This window comes from Aquarana catesbeiana, linkage group LG01, assembly GCF_042186555.1.
Source record: "Aquarana catesbeiana isolate 2022-GZ linkage group LG01, ASM4218655v1, whole genome shotgun sequence".
Taxonomy (NCBI): Eukaryota; Metazoa; Chordata; class Amphibia; order Anura; family Ranidae; genus Aquarana; species Aquarana catesbeiana.
This window is the reverse complement of record NC_133324.1, coordinates 902,958,254-902,981,804: the sequence shown is the minus strand read 5'-3', so window position 1 is coordinate 902,981,804 and position 23,551 is coordinate 902,958,254. Positions and strand designations below refer to the sequence as shown.

Sequence of the window (23,551 nt, the reverse complement as noted above, 5' to 3'; positions counted from 1 at the left end):
AAATGTGTAAACTAGTATAGTCCATTATATGTGTAGTCAGTATATCTTAAATATATAAAAAAAATTGATAGTGGTTTAATTTGAAAATGCCTGTCCTTTTTCACACAAAGTGATACATCATCTCAGGCTGGGAGTGTGTGTGTACTGACCGGTGGAAAGCGGAAAATGAGTGATTGAAATCTGTAGTCTCTCTCTCTCTCGCTCTCTTGTTAAGTTGGCCATACTCCGTTCAAATTAAATTTCAACCAATTTCTCCTGAATTGTGCTGTGGATGGCCCCTTGTGGCTGAAACGTGATTGAAAGTTTGAAGAAGCTGGGTTGAAAATTATCAGTTGATCAGTAACTGCATACTATCACATTCAGTGTTTCAGACAGCCACATATGCTGCAGGTGGCTGAATACAATAGCTTGCAGGGTAGATTTCCTCCATCAATGCTGTTTAGCGTGGATTGAGAAACATGTTGTTTTCTCTCATTCAGGCCCCACAGGCTGAGTGAGAGAAATTGAAATGTGTATGTCTAGCTTTAACCACTTGCCGCCGGCGCAAATGACAAACTTCCCATCCCACTCCCGAATCAAAATCAAGCCAGGCTGAGTGCTGCTCAGCTACTCACAGGGAGCTTTGCGCGCTAGGAACCAATTACAAAGCTTCCTTTGATTGACTGAGGTGGGTGAATTACATAATGATCTTTTGACCCAGCCAATCAAGGAAGCTTTGAATTCATTCATCAAATACAAACCTCCTTGTGAAAGCACCGCTCAGCTTGACTTGATTATGCTCCAGGAGTGGAACTGGAAGTTCCCAACCTACTGCCGGAACACACAGCTGTAGTTTATACAGTGCTACCAGCTGCTGCATCTGTTAGCGAAGGTAATAGTTTATTCATTTGGACCAGCTCGGTCCAAATTAACTATTTAAACTTCGGTAAAGTTGGAGATCAGCTTTTTAACCACTTGCCAACCGCCCTATAGCCGAATGCTGGCTACAGTGCAGCCGCCTAGTTCAGGGACACTGCTGATCACAGATTGAGGTAAAGAGCCAATCGGCGACTCTTTACCATGTGATCAGCTGTGTCCAATTACAGCTGGTCACGGATGTAAACAGAAGCCGGTTATCGGCACTCCTTTTCTCAGGCTGACAGCATGAGGAGAGGAAAAGAACCGATAACCGGCTTCCCTAAAAGGGACATGTACACTGATAATCAGGGCAACAGTGCCCATCAGTGCCGCCTCATCAGCGCACATCAGTGAAGGAGAAAAATTACCTGTTTGTAAAGTTTTATAACAAGCTATGAAAACTTTTTTTTTCCATATTTTCGCTCTTTTTTTCGTTTATTTTGCAAAAAAATTAAAAACCCCAGTGGTGAATAAATGCTACCAAAAGAAAGCTCTATTTCTGTGAAAAAAATGATAAAAAATTTAATTTGGATACAGTGTAGCATGACCGAGCAATTGTGATTCAAAGTGTGACAACGCTGTAAATTGGCCTGGGCAGGAAGGGGGTAAAAGTGCCCAGTAGGCAAGTGGTTACGTTAAGCAGCCATGGGGGACACTGATAGAGAATCAAGAACTGCAGACTGGTAATCTTCAGAACTGCTCGAGAATCTCTACTTCTGTTTGACTGTTGTCCTTTAAAGGAAGTCTTTATTACAGGTGTCTAATGCTAGTTTCTGATTTCAGGGGGATCAACAATTAGCCCAGGATAAAAACAAGTTTTGTAGCTTGTGCAACATGGTGTTCAGTTCTCCAGTTGTCGCCCAGTCACATTATGTGGGGAAAATTCACAGCAAGAAGCTGAGGCAGTTGGCTGGCGAAACGAGTGAATGGACAGCTGAAGTCGGTGAGTCCTCAGTGACCGGTCCGGATGAAGCAGGTGAGAATGTGTGCTAAAGAGGAATTTTTGGTTTATTTACCTGCATAGAAAAATTAGTAATCACGCTTTTGGTCCAAACGTGTCTTCTGGTGAGGAGTGTATTCTGGAGCCATATTTAGGTATACTCAGACAGCAGAGACCACTTCCCTCTTTCCCCCATAGCCTCTATAGTCTTGTGACTTTCCACACAAGGGGGCTCCCAAACATAATACAGGCAATGTAACTGATGTATAGTACTTCCCTGTGTTAATATTACATAAATAGTAGAAATGTCTTGGCATCAGTGGAAGTAAACAATGTCCCATATTTGGTATTGGAGTTATTTGTGCCCCATCCTTGATGTCAGTGGGAGGGATTATTGCTCACATCATTGGTGTCAGTGGGAGAGATTACTGCTCCATTATTGGTGTCAGTGGGAGGAAGCGTGCCCCATCATTGGTGTCAGTGGGAGGAAGCGTGCCCCATCATTGGTGTCAGTGGGAGGAAGCGTGCCCCATCATTGGTGTCAGTGGGAGGAAGCGTGCCCCATCATTGGTGTCAGTGGGAGGAAGCGTGCCCCATCATTGGTGTCAGTGGGAGGAAGCGTGCCCCATCATTGGTGTCAGTGGGAGGAAGCGGGCCCCATCATTGGTGTCAGTGGGAGGAAGAGGGCCCCATCATTGGTGTCAGTGGGAGGAAGAGGGCCCCATCATCGGTGTCAGTGGGTGGAAGAGGGCCCCATCATTGTGTCAGTGTTAGGAAGAGTGCCCCATCATGGTGTCAGCGGGAGGAAGAGGGCCCCATCAAGGGGTGTCAGCAGGAGGAAGAGAGCCCCATCAAGGGGTGTCAGCGGGAGGAAGAGGGCCCCATAAAGGGGCCATTTATGAGTTTATATTCCAAGTTCTGCACGCCTGTGCTTGTAATTACGTTTTTACTGTTGAATTTTTAATGTATTATTGAGTGACAAAAAGTATGCCATGAAGAATAAGATGTGTGGGATTTGCCAGATGGTACATGGGTGCAGCAGATACTGATGGTATTTTACAATAGAGGACATTTTTGGAAAGAATTCTGGCCACTTGTTAGCAATTAAATCATTTGATTCCCTGCTCTGTTGACTTGTTTAAGTAACCCCACTTATGTGTACATCACACCATCTGTAGTGCCAGTTGCTTTTCAGCTGTTTACTTTGCCTTTCTCTGTACTATTCCAGCTGTTCCCACTGTCGGTGAGCAAGACGATGTCACGTCCCCTCTGCCAGAGAAATCCAACCAGCAGGAAGCCAGCACCGAGCCATCCTCCGCCGATACTGAGATTGATCTCAGTGACCCGAACAAGTACTGCAAGCTCTGCTGTGCCTCTTTCAACAACCCATCGGTGGCCCAACAGCACTACAACGGCAAGAAACACGCTCGCAATGAGTTACGGCGGAAATTGATGGAGGAGATGGAGGATACGGGGCTCTCTGTGGACTCAGGGGGTAAGATTGGAAGGGAACACAAGACGTTCAAAATTCTATATAAACACCTATTACTTGGGTTTGATAAAACATTACACAGACTTCCACACAGCGAAAATTAAACCGCTATCTGCAGAGGGAATTTTTGCCATAACATACTTTCACACTATAGAGGACTCACATCCTCTACCCCTAACAGTTCTGTGCTGTCCCTTGCTGTTTTGTTGGTTCCTATGAACATTTTCTCTCTTGGGTTTGCCGCCTTCCCACTTTGGCCATTCATTGTTTTTTTAAGTTTGGTTCACTTTAATATTGAAGATCAGTCAGTTAATTCACAGGTTGTGTCTGCAAATCTAATGTTTGTGATGTTTGACAGGCCAATCTGAATTTGAGATGTGCTTCAAACATCTCAGATCAGACAGTTGTCAGTACAGTGCTGTGAAGGAGTATTTGCCCCCTTCCTTATTTTTTTGCATATTTGTCTCACTTAAATTATTCAAATTTTAATATTACACAAAGATAACCCAAGTAAATACAAAATGCAGTTTTTAAATGATGATTTTATTTATTAAGGGAAAAAAAGCTGTTCAAACCTGCCTCGTCCTATGTTAAAAAGTAACCCCCCCCTTTACTAAACCATGAATGAACTGTGATTGACCACATTTTTTTGAAAAGCTGAGTTAGTTGACTTGCCACAACCAGGCCTGATTACTGCCAGACCTGTTGAATCAGGAAAGCATTTAAATAGAAGCTGTCTGAAGCACGCTAAAATATCTCAAAAAGCAACACCACATGCTGCGATCTAAAGAAATTCAAGAACAGGTGAGAAAGTAATTGACATGTACCAGTCTGGAAAGGGTTACACAGCCATTTCTAAGGCTTTGGGACTCCAGTGAACCACGGTGAGAGCCATTACTCACAAAGAAAACTTGGAAGAGTGGGGAACCTTCCCAGGAGTGGTCGGCCTACCAAAATTACTCCAAGAGCACAATGATGACTCATCCAGGAGGTCATAAAAGAACCCAGAACAACATCTAAAGAACTGCAGGCCTCACTTGCCTCAGTTAAGGTCAGTGTTCAGGATTCAACAAGAAAGACACTGGGCAAAAATGGCATCCATGGGAGAGGTCCAAGGTGAAAGCCACTGCTGACCAAAAAGAGCACAAAGGCTCATCTCACATTTCCCAAAAAGCATCTTGATTATCCCCAATAGTTGTGGGCGAATATTCTAAGGCCTGATGAGACAAAAGTTGAACTTTTTCGAAGGTGTGTATTCTGTTACATCTGGTGTAAAACTAACACATCATTCATAAAAAGAACATCATACCAACAGGCAGACATGTTGGTGGTAGTGTGATGGTCTGGGGCTGCTTTGCAGCTTCAGGACCTGGATACTTGTCATAATTGATGGAACCATGAATTCTCCACTCTACCAGAAAATCCTTAAGGAGAATGTCCAGCGATCGGTTCTTGACCACAAGCTCAAGTGCACTTGGGTTATGCAGCAGGACAATGATCCGAAACACACCAGCAAGTCCACCTCTGGCTCAAAAAAAAATTAAGGTTTAGGAGTGGCCTAGTCAGACTTAACCACTTCCCATCCAGGCCAATTCTGACATTTCTCTCCTACATGTAAATTTCATATTTTTGCTAGAACATTACATTGAACCACCAAACATTATATGTTTTTTTTTTTTTTTTTTTAGCAAAGACCCTAGAGAATACAATGGCGGTCGTGGCAACTTTTTATCTTGCACGGTTTCATGCTTTCCAAAAAAAAACATTAAAGTTAGCCCAATTTTTTTTGCATAATGTGAAAGATGAAGTTACGCCGAGTAAATAGATACCTAACATGTCACACTTCAAAATTGCACACGCTCGTGGAATGGCGACGCTTTAAAATATTTTACTGGTTACATGTTTTGAGTTACAGAGGAGGTCTAGGGCTAGAATTATTGCTCTCGCTCTAACATTTGCAGTGATACCTCACGTGTGGTTTGAACACCGTTTTTATATGTGGGCAGGACTTGCGTATGCGGTCGCTTCTGCGTGCGAGCACACGGGGACAGGGATGCTTTAAAATTTTTTTTTTTTTTTTTTTATTAATTTTACTTTTCTTTTTTTAGTTTGACACTTTAAAAAAAAATTTTTTTTGCTCACTTTTATTCCTATTACAAGGAATGTAAACATCCCTTGTAATAGGAATATGGCATGATCAGTCCTCTTTACAGTGAAATATGGGGTCAATAAGACCCCACATCTCACCTCTAGGCTGGGAAGCCTGAAATAAAAAAAATAAACGATCACGGCTTCCCAGCCGAGGCGGCGCCATTCGTTTGAATGCAGAGGCCGGGCGTGACGTCATAACATCGCGCCTGGCCTCCGACGATCATAGAGACTCCGGCGAGTAAAAAAAGTAAAAATCTAAAAGTAAAAATCTTTATAGTCACCATCCGGGGGTCGGCGGATCCTGTCTCTGACTCGCCGATGGAAGCGGCGATCCGGCAGAAGCACCGGAGGGGGTGGGATGTCTCCTCTTGCCACCCATAAGAATGATCAATCGGCGGAATAGCTGCTATGATCATTCCTATGGTGTAGGGAATGTAGCTGGCGGCATCATTCAGATATACCCGCTCAAAGTCAAGGAAGTCATATGACGTACCTTGGGCGGGAAGTGGTTAAATCTGAATGTGATGCTGTGACATGACCTTAAACAGGCTGTTCATGCTTGAAAACCCTCCAATGTGGTTGAATTAACACAATTCTACAAAGAAGAGTGGGCCAAAATTCCTCCACAGCGATATGAAAGACTCATTGCCCGTTATCGCAAATGCTTGATTGCAGTTGTTGCCGCCAAGGGTGGCACAACCAGTTATTAGATTTAGGGGGCAAATATTTTTTCACATAGGTCCAGGCAGGGTTGGACAGCTTTTTTCTCTTAAATTAAATCATTTAAAACTGCCTTTTGTATTTTCTTGGATTATCTTTGTGTAATAATAAAATTTGCTTGATGGTCTGAATCATTTAAGTGTGACAAATATGCAAAAAAAAATAAAAAATCAGGAAGGGGGCAAATACTGCTTCACAACAATCTAGATGTGAGTCGATATGCTGGTAAATTAACTTTCTTATCTATAAGGCTTCATGTACACGGGACGTTGTTCAACCTCTCCTGAACGATTGAACTTGACAGCTAGAAACCGTCATCTAAAAATGGCCGTTCAGCCTCGTTTACATGCTGCGTTTAGTCGCGTTTAGCCGTGTTTGCGTCTAGAAGCATTTGAAAAAATGATTAGGCGTAATAAAGTTATTTATTCATTATTTACGTTTGGCGTTTGAAATGCCTCTAAACGCAGCTTCTGAACACATTTTTTTGGGTTCCAAAAAAGCCTCTAAACGCAAAAACATTTTCACTAATATTTTTTTGTTAGGCCTCTCATGTACACTGCTCCTGGTAAATGGACGTTTAGGAGCAGTTGGGCATTTTTTTCGACTGCTCCTGAACCCTCCTCTATGTTATCTTATCGGTACACAGGTTCGTTTATAGTCATTTCTAGGCAGTTGTGTTTGGAGGCTTTTTTTGGAACCCAAAAAAAGCGTTCAGAAGCTGTGTTTAGAGGCATTTCAAACGCAAACGCGGCATGTAAACGCGGCTGAACGGCTGCTTTTAGATGCCAATTTCTAGCTGTCAAGTTAAATCGTTAAGGAGAGGTTGAACATGAAGTCTAATGGTCAAAAGTTGCGCTGAACATCACTATAGCCAATATTTAAAGCTAGCCATGTGTGGCTCAAATTTCAGTCGATTTCTGTTGACTCGTCTGATATTTGAGCTATGGGTGGCTCTGTTGGCACCATTTGGCTAGACCAACTTTAATTTGAAAATTAAAGTGGATAGGCAGAAAATTCTCAGCCGGACGGGGATTGCAACAAATTAAATGCAGTCACGGTTCAGGTATTCTGGCAGCTGCTTCTCCAATAGAGAGCAGGGGAGATTCCTTCATTTATGTTATTTAGCAGGGATGGAGGAATCGATTGATTTCTCTGGTTTAGCCCATATAGTGTGTGCCATTTTCAAGGGAAATAAAACTGCAATTGGAGTGTAAGAAAAATCTTAATACATTTATCCAAAAATGACTACATGTGATTTTCCATGTGTAGTGCATAAATCTGTTTCTAAATAAGTTGGTTGTAATTTGGATGCAGCTCCCCTGAATTCTTTCTACAGTTTTTTTGCTTCCTGAAACCATATTAAAAAAGAAAAACCAGCACTGCAGGGCAATCAGAACTGACAGTTGTGTTTTAGGACAGCATGTAGTTGGCGGGCAGTTAATATTGTGCAATGGAATCTACACTCCTTGAGCAACAATAGATTTGAAAAACTTGCTTCTGAGCTTACTTTTTTTTTTTCTTTTTTTTTTTAATGTGTTTTAAGAACATATGTAGTAAATGTCAGCTTCATGTCAGCTTCACAAGGCCTTTTTTACACAGCGGCCAGGGAATGGTAAAAAAACAGCAGTTGCTCCGTGTTTTTTCCTGAGATTTTTTAAAATCCTGACTTGCTTTGCTAGTGTTGTCTCACAAGACGAGCAGGATTCAAGCCACTAGGGTGTGCAGTACTGCATTTGGCCAGAGGTGCGGGGGCACCAGCAACACTCTGAGACACTCGGGGACACTCGGGAATGGAGTGGACGCCGAGCATCTCCACGTGTTTTCGAGTGTCTCCGGCGCCCCTGCACCTCTGGCCACTTGCGGTACTGCATAGACAAGCAGTGGCCGTGGAACGGATAATCTGAGTTTCCATTATTTCCTATGGTGAAAGTCGCTTTGATATACGAGTGTTTGGTTTACTGTATATTACTGTATTCCTGTTTTAGGGACAACCCAAAATTTGGGATTTTCTTTTACTATAACAATAAACATGACAAATAGGGTGCATATCCCTAACAGGGACAGAGCTTACTAAAATTGTGTTTTATTCATACTTTTGCCTTGTAAATGTAGTTGCCTTTTTATTTTATTGGAAAGTAAATGTTTAATATCCCTTGATCTGCCAGTTTCTGCACTTTCTAAAGTCTTCTTTAAAGCTCATCTTTGAAAGTATATAAAAAAAAACCTCTGCAGTAAGGCTCCCCCACTGCAGGGATTAAATAATAGTTTTTGAATAGAGTACAATTAAAAAATGGCTTTAGCTACGTTATTTCTCACGTACCTGGCAGCTCCCGCTCAATTTTTCACTCCAACTCTTCAGGATGTAGCAGGCCCTTGGTGTCCTCACTTACAATGCAGAACTGCTGGTCCCTCATGTAGGTGATGACATCACAGTGTAAATGCTGGTCAGAGCACTGAACAGGGGAGTGTTTGGGGGACTGGTCACTTGAAGAGGCTGAGCCTCCAGGAGTGAAGGATGAGTTAAAGTGGAACTTTACTCAGAAAAGTAAGTCCTACTAGATCACTTCAGGCTGGCTCTTTTTGCAGGTATAGCTACAGTATGTAAAACATTAAGGCCTGGTTCACACCTATGCATTTTTAGTGCATTTTCAGTTTTGCAAAAACACACTACAGTCCATTTAACATGGTTTCCTATGGGTCATCTTCACATCTGTGCATTTCATGGAAAGGGCCAGGGACTTTTCTTCTGGTTTTTGGTTCCATAGACTTCAATTAATCAAAAACGTGTATTGAAAAAAACGCAAAATGCACCTGGAATATGCAAGCTGCATAGGTGTAAACCAGGCCTAAGAATAAGTGCCTATACTGTTTAAAATCCAGTAATATGCTGCCTCACCCTGCTTTGCACATGCTCAGTTGCTCTGTTTTTAGGCACCCCTGAATTTGTAGAGGACAATCTGCTGACAACCTAGAGATTTACTGTTGCTCAGGGGCTCTGAGCTTCAGCAAAATGGCAGCCTCCAGCAAGAAGAAACAGGACCAATGCTGGAGGCAATTTACAGCACACCCTAATTTTGGTAACATAATTATTAATGTGGAATGTGTGTTCCTTGCTAACTAACATCATTTTTATCATGTTATGGGTAAAATTCCACTTTAAGTAAATGCTCTATTTTGCTTTCATCATAGGAAAAAATGAGCATTCAACCCTTGTAGGTGTGGAAGTAAACAAAAGCAGATATGTTTAAAATCTAGTTTGGTTGACAACCATGGCTCCCTCTATAGATACAGTGAAGGAGTGATGTAGCCACCCAGGGTCAAGAAGCATGTTTCTTACATTTTTTTTTTTTTTATCCTCCACTCAAACAGGAGATGGGATGTACGTGTGTCCAATCTGCAGCATAACCCTGACCTCCATAGAGATGTACCAATCCCACATGCAAGGAAACAAGCATCAGACCAAGTAAGTAATTACACACCGCCTATAGGAAATGCTTTAAATAAAATATCTTTAAATGTACTCCCCACTGCTTGACCGCTAGAATTCAGAATGCTAAGTACTTGCTTTCATCAGTTTCCTCCTCCACTGAATGGGCTTTTTTCTTAGAAACATTTTGTGCAAGGTTACAGAAGTTGGCCTTTTCCAATTTCACAACAGGTCAGAAGACGGAACTTACAGCTGCAGGGTGAATCTATCCTTCTCTAAGGCCTGAGAGAACTCTGAATTCCCCTCAGGACTTACAAGTGTATTTAACCACTTTAATACCGGGAATTTTCACCACCTTCCTGCCCAGTCCAATTTTCAGCACTGTCACACGGTCATGCAACACTGTACCCATATGAAATGTTTATCATTTTGTTCACACAAATAGAGCTTTCTTTTCTTGGTTTTTAGTCATCACTGGGTTTTTTTTGCTAAATAAACAGAAAAAAACAGACACATTTTTCTTTGTTTCTGTTATAATATTTTGCAAATAATTTTTCTTCATAAATTTAGGGCAGAATGTATACTGCTATCTTTTTTGGTGAAAAAAAACCCCCAAATGAGTGTATATTTAGTCTGTAGGGAAGTTATAGAGTCCACAAAATGGAATATACAGTATATCTGAAAAGCAATTAATCCTGATGTACTTAGGTCCTCCATTTCTTGAGGCCCAAAAATGCCAGAATAGTACAAATATCCCCCAAATGGCCCCTTTTTGGAAGGTAGACAGTCCAATGTATTTATTTAGTAAGAGGTTGTAATTTTTTGTCACAATTTTTTGGAAAATTAAGAAATTATTTTTTTCTTTTTTCACATACTGTCACCACTTCTGTACAGCGTCATCACATAACTAGTGTGGCAGTGATCAGGGACACTAAACGGTGACAGTATGTGTTTTTTTTTTTTCCCCCACATACTGTGACCCAGAGCAATACAGTGTTACCATAGTAACATTGTACTACTCTGGGAAGGTGATCAGGATTTTTTATTTTTTTTACACATAATGATTGCTTAGAACACTGAATATCACTGTTATAAACAACCATTTTTACTGAATGAAATAGATTCATTCAGAGTGTGTTGTGGTGATTAGCTTTGATTAGCCACAGCTAATCACATGGTACAGATGGGCTGTGATTGGCCCTGTCTGTACCATGTGATGTTACCAATCCCAGTGAGCAACACAATAGTACACAATGAATGGAAGCGATCTATTATGTACAATTGTCATTTGATTGGTCACAACGATCTCATGCTACTGGCAGCGGCTCGGTACAATGATCTGTCATTGGCTGTGTCCAATGTAGTTCAACTTGGCACCTCATGGCGAAGAACTCTCTGAAGATCTGAAAAAAATTATTTTTGCTCTACATAAAGATGGCCTAGCATATAAGAAGATTGCCAAGACCCTGAAACTGAGCTGCAGCACGGTGGCCAAGACCATACAGAGGTTTAACAGGACAGGTTCCATTCAGAACAGGCCTCGCCATGGTCGACCAAAGAAGTTGAGTGCACGTGCTCAGCATCATATCCAGAGGTTGTCTTTGGGAAATAGACGTATGAGTGCTGCCAGCAGGTCATCCCAGAAGGAAGCCTCTTCTAAAGATGATGCACAAAAAAGCCTGCAAACAGTTTGCTGAAGATAAGCAGACTAAGGACATGGATTACTGGAACCATGTCCTGTGGTCTGATGAGACCAAGATAAACTTATTTGGTTTAAATGGTGTCAAGCGTGTGTGGCGGCAACCAGATGAGAAGTACAAAGACAAGTGTGTCTTGCCTACAGTCAAGCATGGTGGTGGGAGTGTCATGGTCTGGGGCTGCATGAGTGCTGCCAGCACTGGGGAGCTACAGTTCATTAAGGGAACCATGAATGCCAACATGTACTGTGACATACTGAAGCAAAACATGATTCCCTCCCTACGGAGACTGGGCCACAGGACAGTATTCCAACATAACAACCCCAAACACAACTCCAAAACAACCACTGCCTTGCTAAAGAAGCTGAGGGTAAAGGTGATGGACTGGCCAAGCATGTCTCCAGACCTAAACCCTATTGAGCATCTGTGGGGCATCCTCAAACGGAAGGTGGAGGAGCGCAAGGTCTCCAACATCCACCAGCTCCGTGATTTCATCATGGAGGAGTGGAAGAGGACTCCAATGACAAACTGTGAAGCTCTGGTGAACTCCATGTCCAAGAGGGTTAAGGCAGTGCTGGAAAATAATGCTGGCCACACAAAATATTGACACTTTGGGCCCAGTTTGGACATTTTCACTTATGGGGTGTACTCACTTCTGTGTGTGTGTGTGTGTGTGTGTATGTATATATGTGTATATGTATATATGTATATGTGTGTGTGTGTGTATATATATATATATATATATATATATATATATATATATATATGTGTGTGTGTATATATATATATATATATATATATATATATATATATATATATATATATATATATATATATATATAAATAACCCCCCCCCCCCCCCCCCCCAAAAAATAATCCTCTACTCACAGTAATGACATTGGATGATTGATATCAATGACATTTCCATTTACTTTGCCAAGCATCAAATGCACACTTTAGTGGACGCAATGTCATTCAAATTTTTAGCGATTGCAAACCCGTGAAAAAGTTGCCAGTGTGCTAATTAGTGCATAAAGGCAACTTCATCTTAGCATTGCTTTACCAGTTTACTAAAACCTTTTCCCCCCTGTGTGAATCCAATTCAGAAACAAAAGGTGAATAACACTCTTTTAAAATGTATTTGAGCTTTACCATTCCCTGTGTTACATGAAAGTTTAACTAATGTAATATAATTCTAATCGGCAGATTTTGTGGATTATATTTAGGGCTAAAAATATATGGTGGGTGCGCAAATTATGTAACTGATACATTGGGGAAAAATTACAATTATTTTCAATTTATTCCCATTAAAAAAACAAGGAAATAAAGATATATGTATCCAAACATGCTACCAAATTAAAGCCCTATCTGTCCATTTAGAAAAAAAAATAAATCTGGTAGAATACAAAAGCTAAAATTTTTTTTTTTAGGCTTTTAAAGCAGACTGTTAGGACAGTTCAGTTGTTTGCAGGCTGGTCGGGGAGATGAGCTGGGAATTTTCTTTGGTGGTGTTTGACATGTGTCACCCTTCCATGTGCTCCTTGCTGTGAAGGCCAGGTTATAGGTGTGGACAGTGGCCATTTGTACTAGTCAACAAAGGACCTTGCAGCCCCTGCAAGTTCAGATTTGCCAGTTTAAAACAAAATAAATGGTACTTGGTTACATATAGCCCTAAATGACTCAGTTTTAGTAGAATGACAGAGTTAGCCAGCAGGTGGCAGGTCAGACTTGAATTCTGACTTTTTACTTTCAAATTTTATTTTTCACTGCTACTTTTTTTTTTTTCAGTTATGGTAGTTTGCATAACCTTTCTTCTAGGGTTGCCGAGTATTTGCATAAGTACCTGTGCATATGCTCCGATACCTTTTGCGATACGATTTGAGCCTATACAAAATGAATGACCTCAAATCGCTATGCAAAGAAACACATGTCATTTGAACAAGAATGCGATTTGATTCATGTCCAAATTGCACGTGGTTTCCTGCACTGCTCCTGTGTGAACCCAGGCTGGTCAAAGTGACTTCATTCCAAAGGTATCGGTACTCTGTATCGGCGAGTACTTGACCAAAAGAATCGGTACTCGTACTCGCCTGTAAGAAAAAGACGGTTACGGTGCAACCCTACTTTTTTCCAACAGCAACATGTCTGGTGTATGATTATTTTATGGAGTAGTATGTTATAAACTTACACTTTGTAATTACAGTTAGTTACAATTATGTTAGTATATGTCAGGGCTAAATAAAAATATATACAGTACATTTCTCCAATACATGCACAATTCTGTATCTTTTGTCTTGTAAAAACACTGAAGTGTTGTCAGTCCTGCCCCAGTTCTCACCTTCTGGATTATAAAACACCTACCTGTAGGGTTTTGTAGTCCAGCAGGGGAGAACTCAAGCAGGGCTGACAACAGACATTTTTTAAAAGACAAAACCCCCTTTTCAACGTTTTTTTTAAAAAGGAGGGCACACAGAATCATTTGTCATCAGCTTTTGCTGATCATTTTCTATATGTTAATCATGGAAACCGGTAGCCAGGTAGACACTGCTCCACCTCCATGCCCCATTAGGGCTGCAGGAAATGTCTGGTGGCATGGTAATCTGGAGCTGTTGATTTACTTTGGAATAAAAGTATATGAGAGAATTGGGTGCTGGCCTTTTTATATGGTTTCCTAAGACATTTTGTGCTAAATTTTGCTTAACAAAATCATTGGCTTACTGCTCAGGTTTAAGATTTAGAAGTCCTAAACATTAGATTTGTGAATGTTATCCTGAATTTATACTAAACGAGAATAACTTTTTTATATTTTGCATTAGTTAACCGAATAAACCAAAAAGAATGTGATTGTTTTATAATAAGGTTCCAATGTTTAACTCAAAGTCCTATTACACGCCCTACTAGTATGAACCGTTATACTAGTAGTTGCTTCTTCATAGGTAAACTTATGCAAATACTGGAAATAAGGATATTTTAAGATAAATAGCTAAAAACGTATTCCTCCTTATTTGAATGTCTCTTGTATGGAAAATCTATATTTATTGTCGAATGTCTAAACCAGCACTCAATTTCCACTCGCCTGCTCGCATTTGGTAAGTGGAAAAAACTTGAACGAGTGTGGGGCTGCCTTGGATAAGGTAGGGCGAGCACCGCCGGCAGGTGGATTTGAATGGGAGCCGTTCTCCCAGCGATCGGACAGAAACGGGGAAGAGAGAAGTGAGGAAGAGGCGAGCCGGCCAGATCACACAGAGCGGGATCTCTAAGTGTGAGACAGCATGTATTTGTATTGGCCGTCGGTTGCAGTCACATGAAGTCCCACCTCCTGGACCGGCTCCTACGATGGACAGCTTACTGTTCCAATGCCGGGACGTGTGACGTCTATCACAGTAGGCGGAACTGCGTCCGACTGCGGCCGCTAGGCAATTGAAAGTACAGCTGTGTCATAGTGGGAGATCTCCGCTCTGTGTGATCCAACCGGCTCTCCTCTCTCTGATCTCCGTGCACTGGTGAGTCTGCGTTGATGGGCGCTGGTGAGTCTGCATTGATGGGCGCTGGTGAGTCTGCGTTGATGGGCGCTGGTGAGTCTGCGTTGATGGGCGCTGGTGAGTCTGCGTTGATGGGCGCTGGTGAGTCTGCGTTGATGGGCGCTGGTGAGTCTGCATTGATGGGCGCTGGTGAGTCTTCACTGATGGGCGCTGGTGAGTCTGCACTGATGGGCGCTGGTGAGTCTGCACTGATGGGCATTGATCAGTCTGCACTGATGGGCATTGATCAGTCTGCACTGATGGGCAGTGGTGAGGCTGCACTGATGGGCATTGATCAGACTGCACTAGAGAGGCTGCATTGATGGGCACTGGTGAGGCTGCATTGATGGGCACTGATGAGCAGTGTGGATAAAAATCAATGATTTTTTTATATTTAAATCTGATTTTTTTTTCATCAAATTTATTTTAATAAAATACTTTTGGAGTAAAAATCTATCTAAAGATAGTTTTCTATTTAAGATACATTAATAATTTAGTTTATTCAGCATGAAATGGAGCTTAGTTATGTAGCATAAGGCTGTATATTCTGCAATATTTGCATTTTTGGTAAACTCATTCAATGAATCCAAGCTCTGCAAGCTGAGATAACATGCACTGCATTGTATGCATTCACATAATTTCACAGTAACCATGATTTGTTTTGCAAATCTATGTACACTACAAACTGTATGATAAAATATATTCTGACATCACTGTTTTACTAACCTGCCAGCTGCTTATTCTAAATAGGAAACCTTCATTTTGTTTGCAAATATTAAAGATTCTAACTACCAGCAAGAATAAATCCTTACATTTAAAGAGCACCTGTCATTTCAGATCCATCATGGCAGGGCCTGTTAGTGGGCATCCACTCACCTGCTGCCGCCACGTCCCTCTCCTTGTTGTGTCACTGCCGCATCACCAGCTGTCCCATTAAAGTGAATGGGACTGTCGGTGAGTCAACAGCGGATCAGAGGAGGAGCCGATGTGGGACAAAGATGACAGTTGCTCTTTAAAAATTATGATTTAAATCAAGCCTTTTTACTAGTGATCAGTGGCGGCTGGTGTGTTTTTTGTTGGGAGTCGGCAAACAACCACCCCCCAGGTGGCCGGCGGCACCTAAAGCGTAGTTCCATCCGGAGTTCCACCCCTCCGATGCCACTGTTTTTGACTAGTCCCCTTCCGGAGATGGGGGAATTTTGGCCCCCATCCTCCTTCCCCTGCCAGTGGGACAATTAGAAAGCACAGTACGCTTCACGCATGCGCAGTAGGGAACCAGCTGTAAAGCCGAAAGGCTTCTCTGCCAGGTTCCCTTATCAGCAGGAATGGCGGCGGCAGCACCCGGTAGTCTATCCGAAGATCGACTGGGGTGCCGACATCGCTGGCTTCCTGGACAGGTAAGTGCCCTAATATTAAAAGTCAGCAGCTACAGTTTTTGTAGCTGCTGACCTTAAATTTTTTTTTACGCAGGCTGGACCTCTTTAACCACCACTGGCGGCACTAATGGGTGGCACTGATAGGCAACACTATTTAGCGTTGATGGGGCTACACTGATAATCAAGAATACCAATGATCAATGTCCTGAATCTCAGTGTAAACAGTGCGCTGACAGGCTTGCCGGTGATGGGTACTAAAGTTGTTGTTAATATTTATTTTTACAACTTAATTCTACATAAAACATTTAACAGTGTCATTTCATGAGATAATTTATAAGGAAGTGTTGAGGGGCGGAATTGGGGGCAACTGGTGGCGAGTAACTCTTAAGGCCTGGCTTGTAGCTCAGGACTTGAAATTGTGAGCCCTGGTCTCAACACCTGTGTTGTTTTAGTATTCAGTCTTTGCATTGTAAAGGTGGGTGCAAGCACCAAACTCAGTGCTATCAGTCCTGGCTTGTTTTTGAAGGTGCAGACTCAAGGGTTGTCAGCCATTACAACTTTGTTGATCACTGACTTGAAAAAAAGTTTGTGCTTCGCAGGTGTCCTGACACCCTAATTCCGACATAATTGAAGCATAGAATGCTCCCTGAGTAGAATTCCTTTCTCCAGGAAACCCAAGGCTCCAGCATAGAAGATACAGTATATTGTATGGATGTTTGTTAAAAAAACATCGTTTAGACTATCCTTTTTCAACCAGGGTACCATGGCATCCTGGGGTGACTTCTGGATTCTTCAAGGGTGCCTTGGCAAAATGCCTGAAAATTGCTCAAAAATTGTCAACAAGCCAGCGAATTGATCAAACCTACCTTGTTAGTCAAAGCCACAGATTTTTATTGTGCGGCATTACAACCTTGGGCACAATGTGGGTCAGCCACTGGCATTTTGACAACCAATGACAAACATGGGTTGATGAGGACATTGGGTACCTGCACAGCATCTTTGTTTTCCCAGCACTGGGGTAACATTAGCAAAGAGAGGGAAAGAAACTGAGGGAGAAGAAAAATGCTTTTCAGGTGGAGGAATAAATCTGCTCTAACGTTGAGTGGCCCCCGTGTGTGATTCCTACTGCAATATGTCAAACTACTTAGTTTAGTCTTACTTTTTAGAATGTGGTGCCTCAAGATTTGTACATAATTGTAAAGGGTGCCTTGACTGGTTTAAACAATGCTAAGATTATTATAATAAAAAAATGCTCTTGTCCTATTTTTCTTAGAGAAAACATGGTGGCTAATTTAATGAAGACAACCAAGAAGAACTACGATTCCTTTGAGAATGAATTAGAAGATTATATAAAAGTCCAAAAGGCTCGAGGCCTGGCACCAAAAACTCAGTTTAGACCAGAAAAAGATCAGCAAGACAGTGCTGAGGAAACAGAACCTGCACCAATTCATCCACCCCCCAATCCTGCTGCTTACCAATACCTTGGTCATAAGGCCAGACCGTACCGACACTTTAATCCTCATCCTGCCAGTGATCCTAGAATGGCTAGCTGGGAACTGGCTTACTGGCCACCAAAACCTCCAAGGATGCCCATGAAAACAGCCCCACCCAGAAAACCTCCTCCCTCCAGCCCCGACTCCAGTGACTACTCTTCCTCTGATGACAGTAGCGACTCCCACAAAAAAGAGAAGCACCATAAAGGGGAACACCGAAGCAGAGAGCGGAAACACCACAGCAAATCAAAGCGAGAGAATGGAAGCAGCGAGAGAAAGAAACGGAAAATCGAGGAAACTGAGTCGGGCAAAGAAGACAGCGAAAAAGAAAAGAAAACAGAGGCTTCTGGAGACAAATTCAAACACAAAAAAGAAAAGAAAGATAAGCTGTCTACTGATAAAGAAAGTAAAAAACACAAAAAGCCCAAAAAAGCAGCGGACCAACGAACAGAGGAGGAGATGTTATGGGACGAATCCATCTTGGGTTTCTAAACGCCTCTAGAGTAATTACTATATTAAAAAAATATGTTAAATATCCTTCAGAGAATCATAGGTTGAGAAACTTGGGAGCGGACACCTTTATTATAAAATCTTTCGCTTCTCTGAATATGAATAAGGTCAGCAAGAGAAAGTAGTCCACCAAGTGGCATATATGGCAGGTTTTTGTCTCACCTAGAATGCCGTCTAATTTATTTTACTTTTTTTAACTTTTTTTTTCTTCTCAGCCAACTGATTAATTGTTTGTTTTTCTTTTACACTTTATACTTAAGTTAGGCTCCAAAGTCTCTCAGCTGCTATACAGAGAATTTATAAATTTGTGATGTTCTTATGAGTAAGATAGCAACTTTTTCTATCAGTAAAAAGAGCCATCTAGAAATTATTTTTGTGTTTTTTTTTTTTTTTTTTTTTGTTTTTATTACCTGGGGTGAACTCCTGTCTGCTGATTTTGAAGGTTATCATTTATCCTGATCATGGTATAGCTGGTAGTATCTAGGCTTAATGTACACGGGACGTTTTTACATCCTCTCCTGAATGATTTAACTTGACAGATAGTAATGCACATTTAAGCTGGCCATACGTTATACAGTTTTCTTATTCAATTTCCTTAAGATTTACCTTCAACTATGTAGTGAAAGGGCCTGCATAATTTGAAGGTTGAAAGTGTTTAGGTGTGACCTCATATGGTTTTGGTAAGTCTAAGGTAAAATTGTATAATGTATGGCCAGCCTTAATCACATTAAACTGTACTTGTTCTAAAATGTTGAAGACATTTTACTAGGCCTGTTAGTCTACTCAGCTCTAATGAGTGCTGGGAACATACCCCAGCGTTAATAGCTACACAGGTAATCCAGTCACCTTAAAGAAGAAGTAAACTTCCTCTGCTAACATTTACCTATAGGTAAGCCTATAATGAGGCTTACCTATAGGTAGTGTAAATATCTACTAAACTTGCACCGTTTAGGAGATGTTTACATTACATGCAGCCAGTGACATCACTGGGGCATGCGCTCTGAAGGAACGCCCACGGATGCCGTTCCCTCCAAGCCCTGTGCCGTGAACGGCGGCTCCTGTGTGCATGCACAGTAGTGACGCCATTGCGGCTCACGCCAATCACAGAGCCAGAGCCCCCGAACCCGGAAGCAAGACGGGTGAAAATGGAAGTGGCTACAGCGCTGATGTTGCGGCGCTGGAACAGTTTCGGTTTAAGGTAAGTTTCACATAATGTGCTAATATGCGATGCCTGTGATCATCCAATCATATTTAAATGCGACAATACCCAAACTTAACAGCGAATCCCATTAAAATTTACAGAGGGCAAATCTTGATACAAAATTCTGCCTGATTTCAAGGATAATAGATGAGTTGTCAAAATCATGGGGAGCTGGATACTGCCATAGGGGATATTTATCAAAGCAAAATAATTATTTTGTAAATACTGTACAGCAGGGGAGGATCCTCTTATATCGAGTTTCGATGGAAACCTGGAGAGAACACCAATCTTTTTAGTTACATACTTGGGCGACGCCTTCAAGCTCTTTGTGGTGTTAATGCACAGTACGATTTTCACAGTGTCAGCTCTTTTTTGTATTCTGTTATCACATTTTTGTGTAGTTGATTTTTTTTAACTTTTAGTTTGGCTTACAACAGCAGCACCCCTATCTGATATTAATTTCAACTTGGGGGAAAAAAAGCTTTCATCTTAATCATACAGGACACGACACAGGCAAAAGTATTCATAGACCCTGGTTTAATGACTCCAACTCATACCTTCAGGTCATTGGACAAAGCTTTTGAGGACACGTTCCCTGGGTGCTTTCCCAATAAATGTTCAACTTTTCAATCATCTTCTTCACTGTCTTCTAATACAACAATCGAAGTAGTGCACCCAGATCGGCACAACCTTGGTAAAACCTAAGGAGCTTCACACAACCACATGCCGTAGGTACACCCTGTAATGCTGCTTCAGGCACTGGAGACTGCACAGGCACTCACCTTGTGACTTGGTGCATTGTAATAAGGTGTGGGGTCCAGGGCTCTGGTCAACCATTTTGGACTTGGACCCTAAAGACCCCTTTGAGGGTATGCCCATCAACACGGATGAAGCCAGGACTTATACAGTCCAGCGTCGTGGACAGGTAAAAGAGGGTTGCCCTGAATCTCTTACAATTACTGTAAGAGTTTGACTATTTTTGGCATATATTCACTTTACACTGTAAACTTTTCAAACTTGATGCCAAGACTCAACCTTTTGAAGCTCAGTTTCAGGTGGCTTACCAGGTGTTACATGCCACCACAGGTCGCACACTTTACCACCATTTCCACCTAGAGCACTTGCTGTATAAGGTACTCAGGTGCTTCCTCCTGCCCTTTACCTTGGGGAATTGTTACACCGTGGTCTACACCCGAATTTCTGTGTACTCGTTTCAGACACATTTACCCTACTTTGAGTATCCCATAGAGGAATACCCTCACCCATGGCTATGGTGGAAACCAGGCAAAAGAGGGCTTGGCTAAATCTCAGGCGAACATTCGCTCTGCTGAAGGCCACTCAACCTCGGTGATGATGCTTCCCTTGTACCAGAGCAGGAACCAATTTTTAACACCGGTCTTTGCATCTGATTTTAGCTCTAATTTTTAGGCACACCACAAGCAGCCTACCTGACTGAGGCAGAAAATTCTGCTTTTAAGTCACAATTCCTTGGATAACTGTTTTAATACAGCCATCTTTGTCCAGGACTACAAATTGCCACGCCCCTTGCCCAGCACCCCTGTCTCTACCCGAGTCGGATCCCGATATACCTGAGCTAAATGAGGCAGACACAGTAGCAAATGAGAAGGCTGTGAAAGGTGTCCCCCCCCCCCCCCCCCTTTCATGCAGCATGCTTGCTAATGTGGATAAGCTCACTGCTGCGGTGTGCAAAAGCTTTGGCATTGTAGTTCTTGATACTCCTCTTTTGCTAGAATGTCATAAAACAAATTTACAGAAATACTCTAATCTCCATTCTGATGCACAGAATCTTGTGGCTCAAAGCTTGACCAGCTGCCTGCAAAAAGCACCTCCACATGTATGACCTTTCAAGTCAGATGATGTCTTTGGGGAGTCACTTGATCAAATCATCAAGATTTCAAAGAAGGTAAGGCTTAGCTTCTACAGAAGAAACCAAACTTCCCTCCTCCTCAGGAATCTCTGCCTCCTCACTTTACCCAGGTTTCAAATTCAAAAGTTCAGCCCTTCTTTCAGTGCAGGACTTGGCCTTCTAAGACCAACAAGTCATCCCCAAAGTCCTCTTAGTCCTAAGAGTGAAGAGGCATCTGTTAGTTTGCCTCTCTCTGGGTCATAGACATCCCAGGCCTGTGGTTTCAAAGGGGTACAAAGTACCGTAGTTTTCAAAATTCTACCCCCTTACCACTTTCTTCTCTCAAACCAGCCAAAAAATGCCCAAGGACAGTCAGATTTGCAGATTGCCTTGAACCGTCTCTTGTCCCAGGAGTAGATGTACCATTGCCTTGACCAGACTAGTTCAGAGGTTCTATTCAAACCTGTTTATGCTACCAAAGCCCAACCAAAAGTATTTGCGCTATTCTGGATTTAAAATCCCTCAACAATTACCTTTATATTCCAAAATGTCATATAAAATCTGCAGGATTGGTAATTGGCTCCTGAGCCGGGTAATACCTGACATCTGTAGACATCCAAGATGCCTATCTGCATTATCCTATTTATCCACCTTTTTGTTTGTGCTTTTCGTTATCTAGAAGACCTTATCCTAAAGGACACAACCCCCTTCCAGCCATCTGCAAATGTCCACAGGACAATTCAGATGCTCCAGGCCTTCGGTTGGTTAATTTCCAAAAATGTGTTCTCCAGGCATTTCTTCAGCTGGAATGCTTGGGTCTGGACGCAGCCTATGCTCGATTTGAGACCAACCCACAATGAGATTCTCCATGAGAGTTCTAGACCTCTTGGTAGCTTCATTTGAGACCTCTCTAACACATCTTGTCAGACTGTACCAAATATCCTCCTTATCTCAACCTACCCATGCCTCCTGTCCAACCAAGCAAAAGGGGTACCCTAACTTGGTGGGTCTCCAGACCAGCCTTAAATTGGTTAAAAAGGCTAGAGTTTATATTTTTTTACTTTAATGTGTTCTCTGTATTAAGGTGAAAAACCTTTTTATGTACAGAGTTCTATGAATGAATGAACTACAAGTAACGGACATCCTTTACGGCTGATGGCTTCTAGTTCTCAAACTATCAGGGCGCTGGTGAGCGCTCTATTAGTTCACTGATTCTTCCTGTCATTCAGTAACCACCTACCCATAAGTACGGGCAGACAGCTACATGGACAGCCTGCCAGGAGCCTTGCATTGCACCCACAATCTGCTGATCTTTGGTGCAATGCTTTACAGGCGCCTAAAAAAAAATACACATGTAGCTCGGCTGGGGATTGAGCCTGCACCTGTGCCACCATAGGAAGCAGCTTCTTATGTTGGTAGACGGCGAAGAGGAGGAGCCCAGAACACTGGCAGGAGACACCAGAGTTAGGTTTGTGGCTGCTCTGTGCAAAACCATTGCACAGAGCAGGTAAGTATAAATGTTTAAGTTATTGTAAAGGTTTTTTTTAGCAGTAGGAAAATTTCTTATTCAAAAGCAAAAACAGATGCCAGTCATTTAGGCTAGGGAGGAAAGTTTCAGTCCCAAGGAACATAGTCATATGTTGAAGCCAAGCTCCCCATCAACATCCTATAGCTCAAAGTAATACAAATAACTCTGCAACACTGGACCCTCCTGCAAGGGCAGCCAATCTGTGTGCAGTCAGACAATGCCATGGCTGTGCAGCCTTCATGGATCAAGCCAGATAATCTCATGGATGGAAAGTGCTTAAATAATAAAATCGTGTGAAACCCCACCACCACTGCTCCCGCGGGTCTACGTTCACCTTAAAAAAAAAAAAAAACACTTAAAACATTTTATCTCGAATCACCGAGACCTGTCAGTCCTTTCATTCACATGAAACAGAGCGAGAGCAGCAGCAGTTCATTGCCATGATATCTTGGACAGTGTCTGCATTGTAGCCATGAGAGCTGTAAGCTGTTCCTGTACCTGGGCTTTGTTTAACAAGTGAAATCATTTGCTTTTAATGCAAGTGCATCATAATGAAGTTTTAATACATGATTTTACATCTATAGAGAGCACTATGGAGCTTTTTTTTTTTTTTTTCTTTGAGCTTGATTTGTGATTTACTAGTGGAGATATCACAGTTGAATTTCGTTGCCATTCTTGCATTGAGTTTGTCCCAGCCTTAAAGGGGACCATGCGTGGTATGACCTTTTGAT

The 23,551-nt window shown here is 42.0% G+C and overlaps 1 protein-coding gene across 4 annotated transcripts in view; it reads left to right on the top strand.

Annotated features, from left to right (window-relative positions):
- KRCC1 (lysine rich coiled-coil 1) overlaps window positions 1-18,594 on the top strand; it is a 75,350-nt gene extending 56,756 nt beyond the window's left edge. For all 4 annotated transcript variants that reach the window (XM_073610985.1, XM_073610984.1, XM_073610987.1 and 1 more), the window contains 4 exons: window positions 1,681-1,873; window positions 3,066-3,332; window positions 9,570-9,663; window positions 17,495-18,594. In XM_073610985.1, coding sequence (XP_073467086.1) covers window positions 1,681-1,873; window positions 3,066-3,332; window positions 9,570-9,663; window positions 17,495-18,206 — 1,266 coding nt within the window. In that variant the 3' untranslated portion in view covers window positions 18,207-18,594. The remainder of the gene's footprint in view (window positions 1-1,680; window positions 1,874-3,065; window positions 3,333-9,569; window positions 9,664-17,494) is intronic.
- The last annotated feature ends 4,957 nt before the right edge of the window (window positions 18,595-23,551 follow it).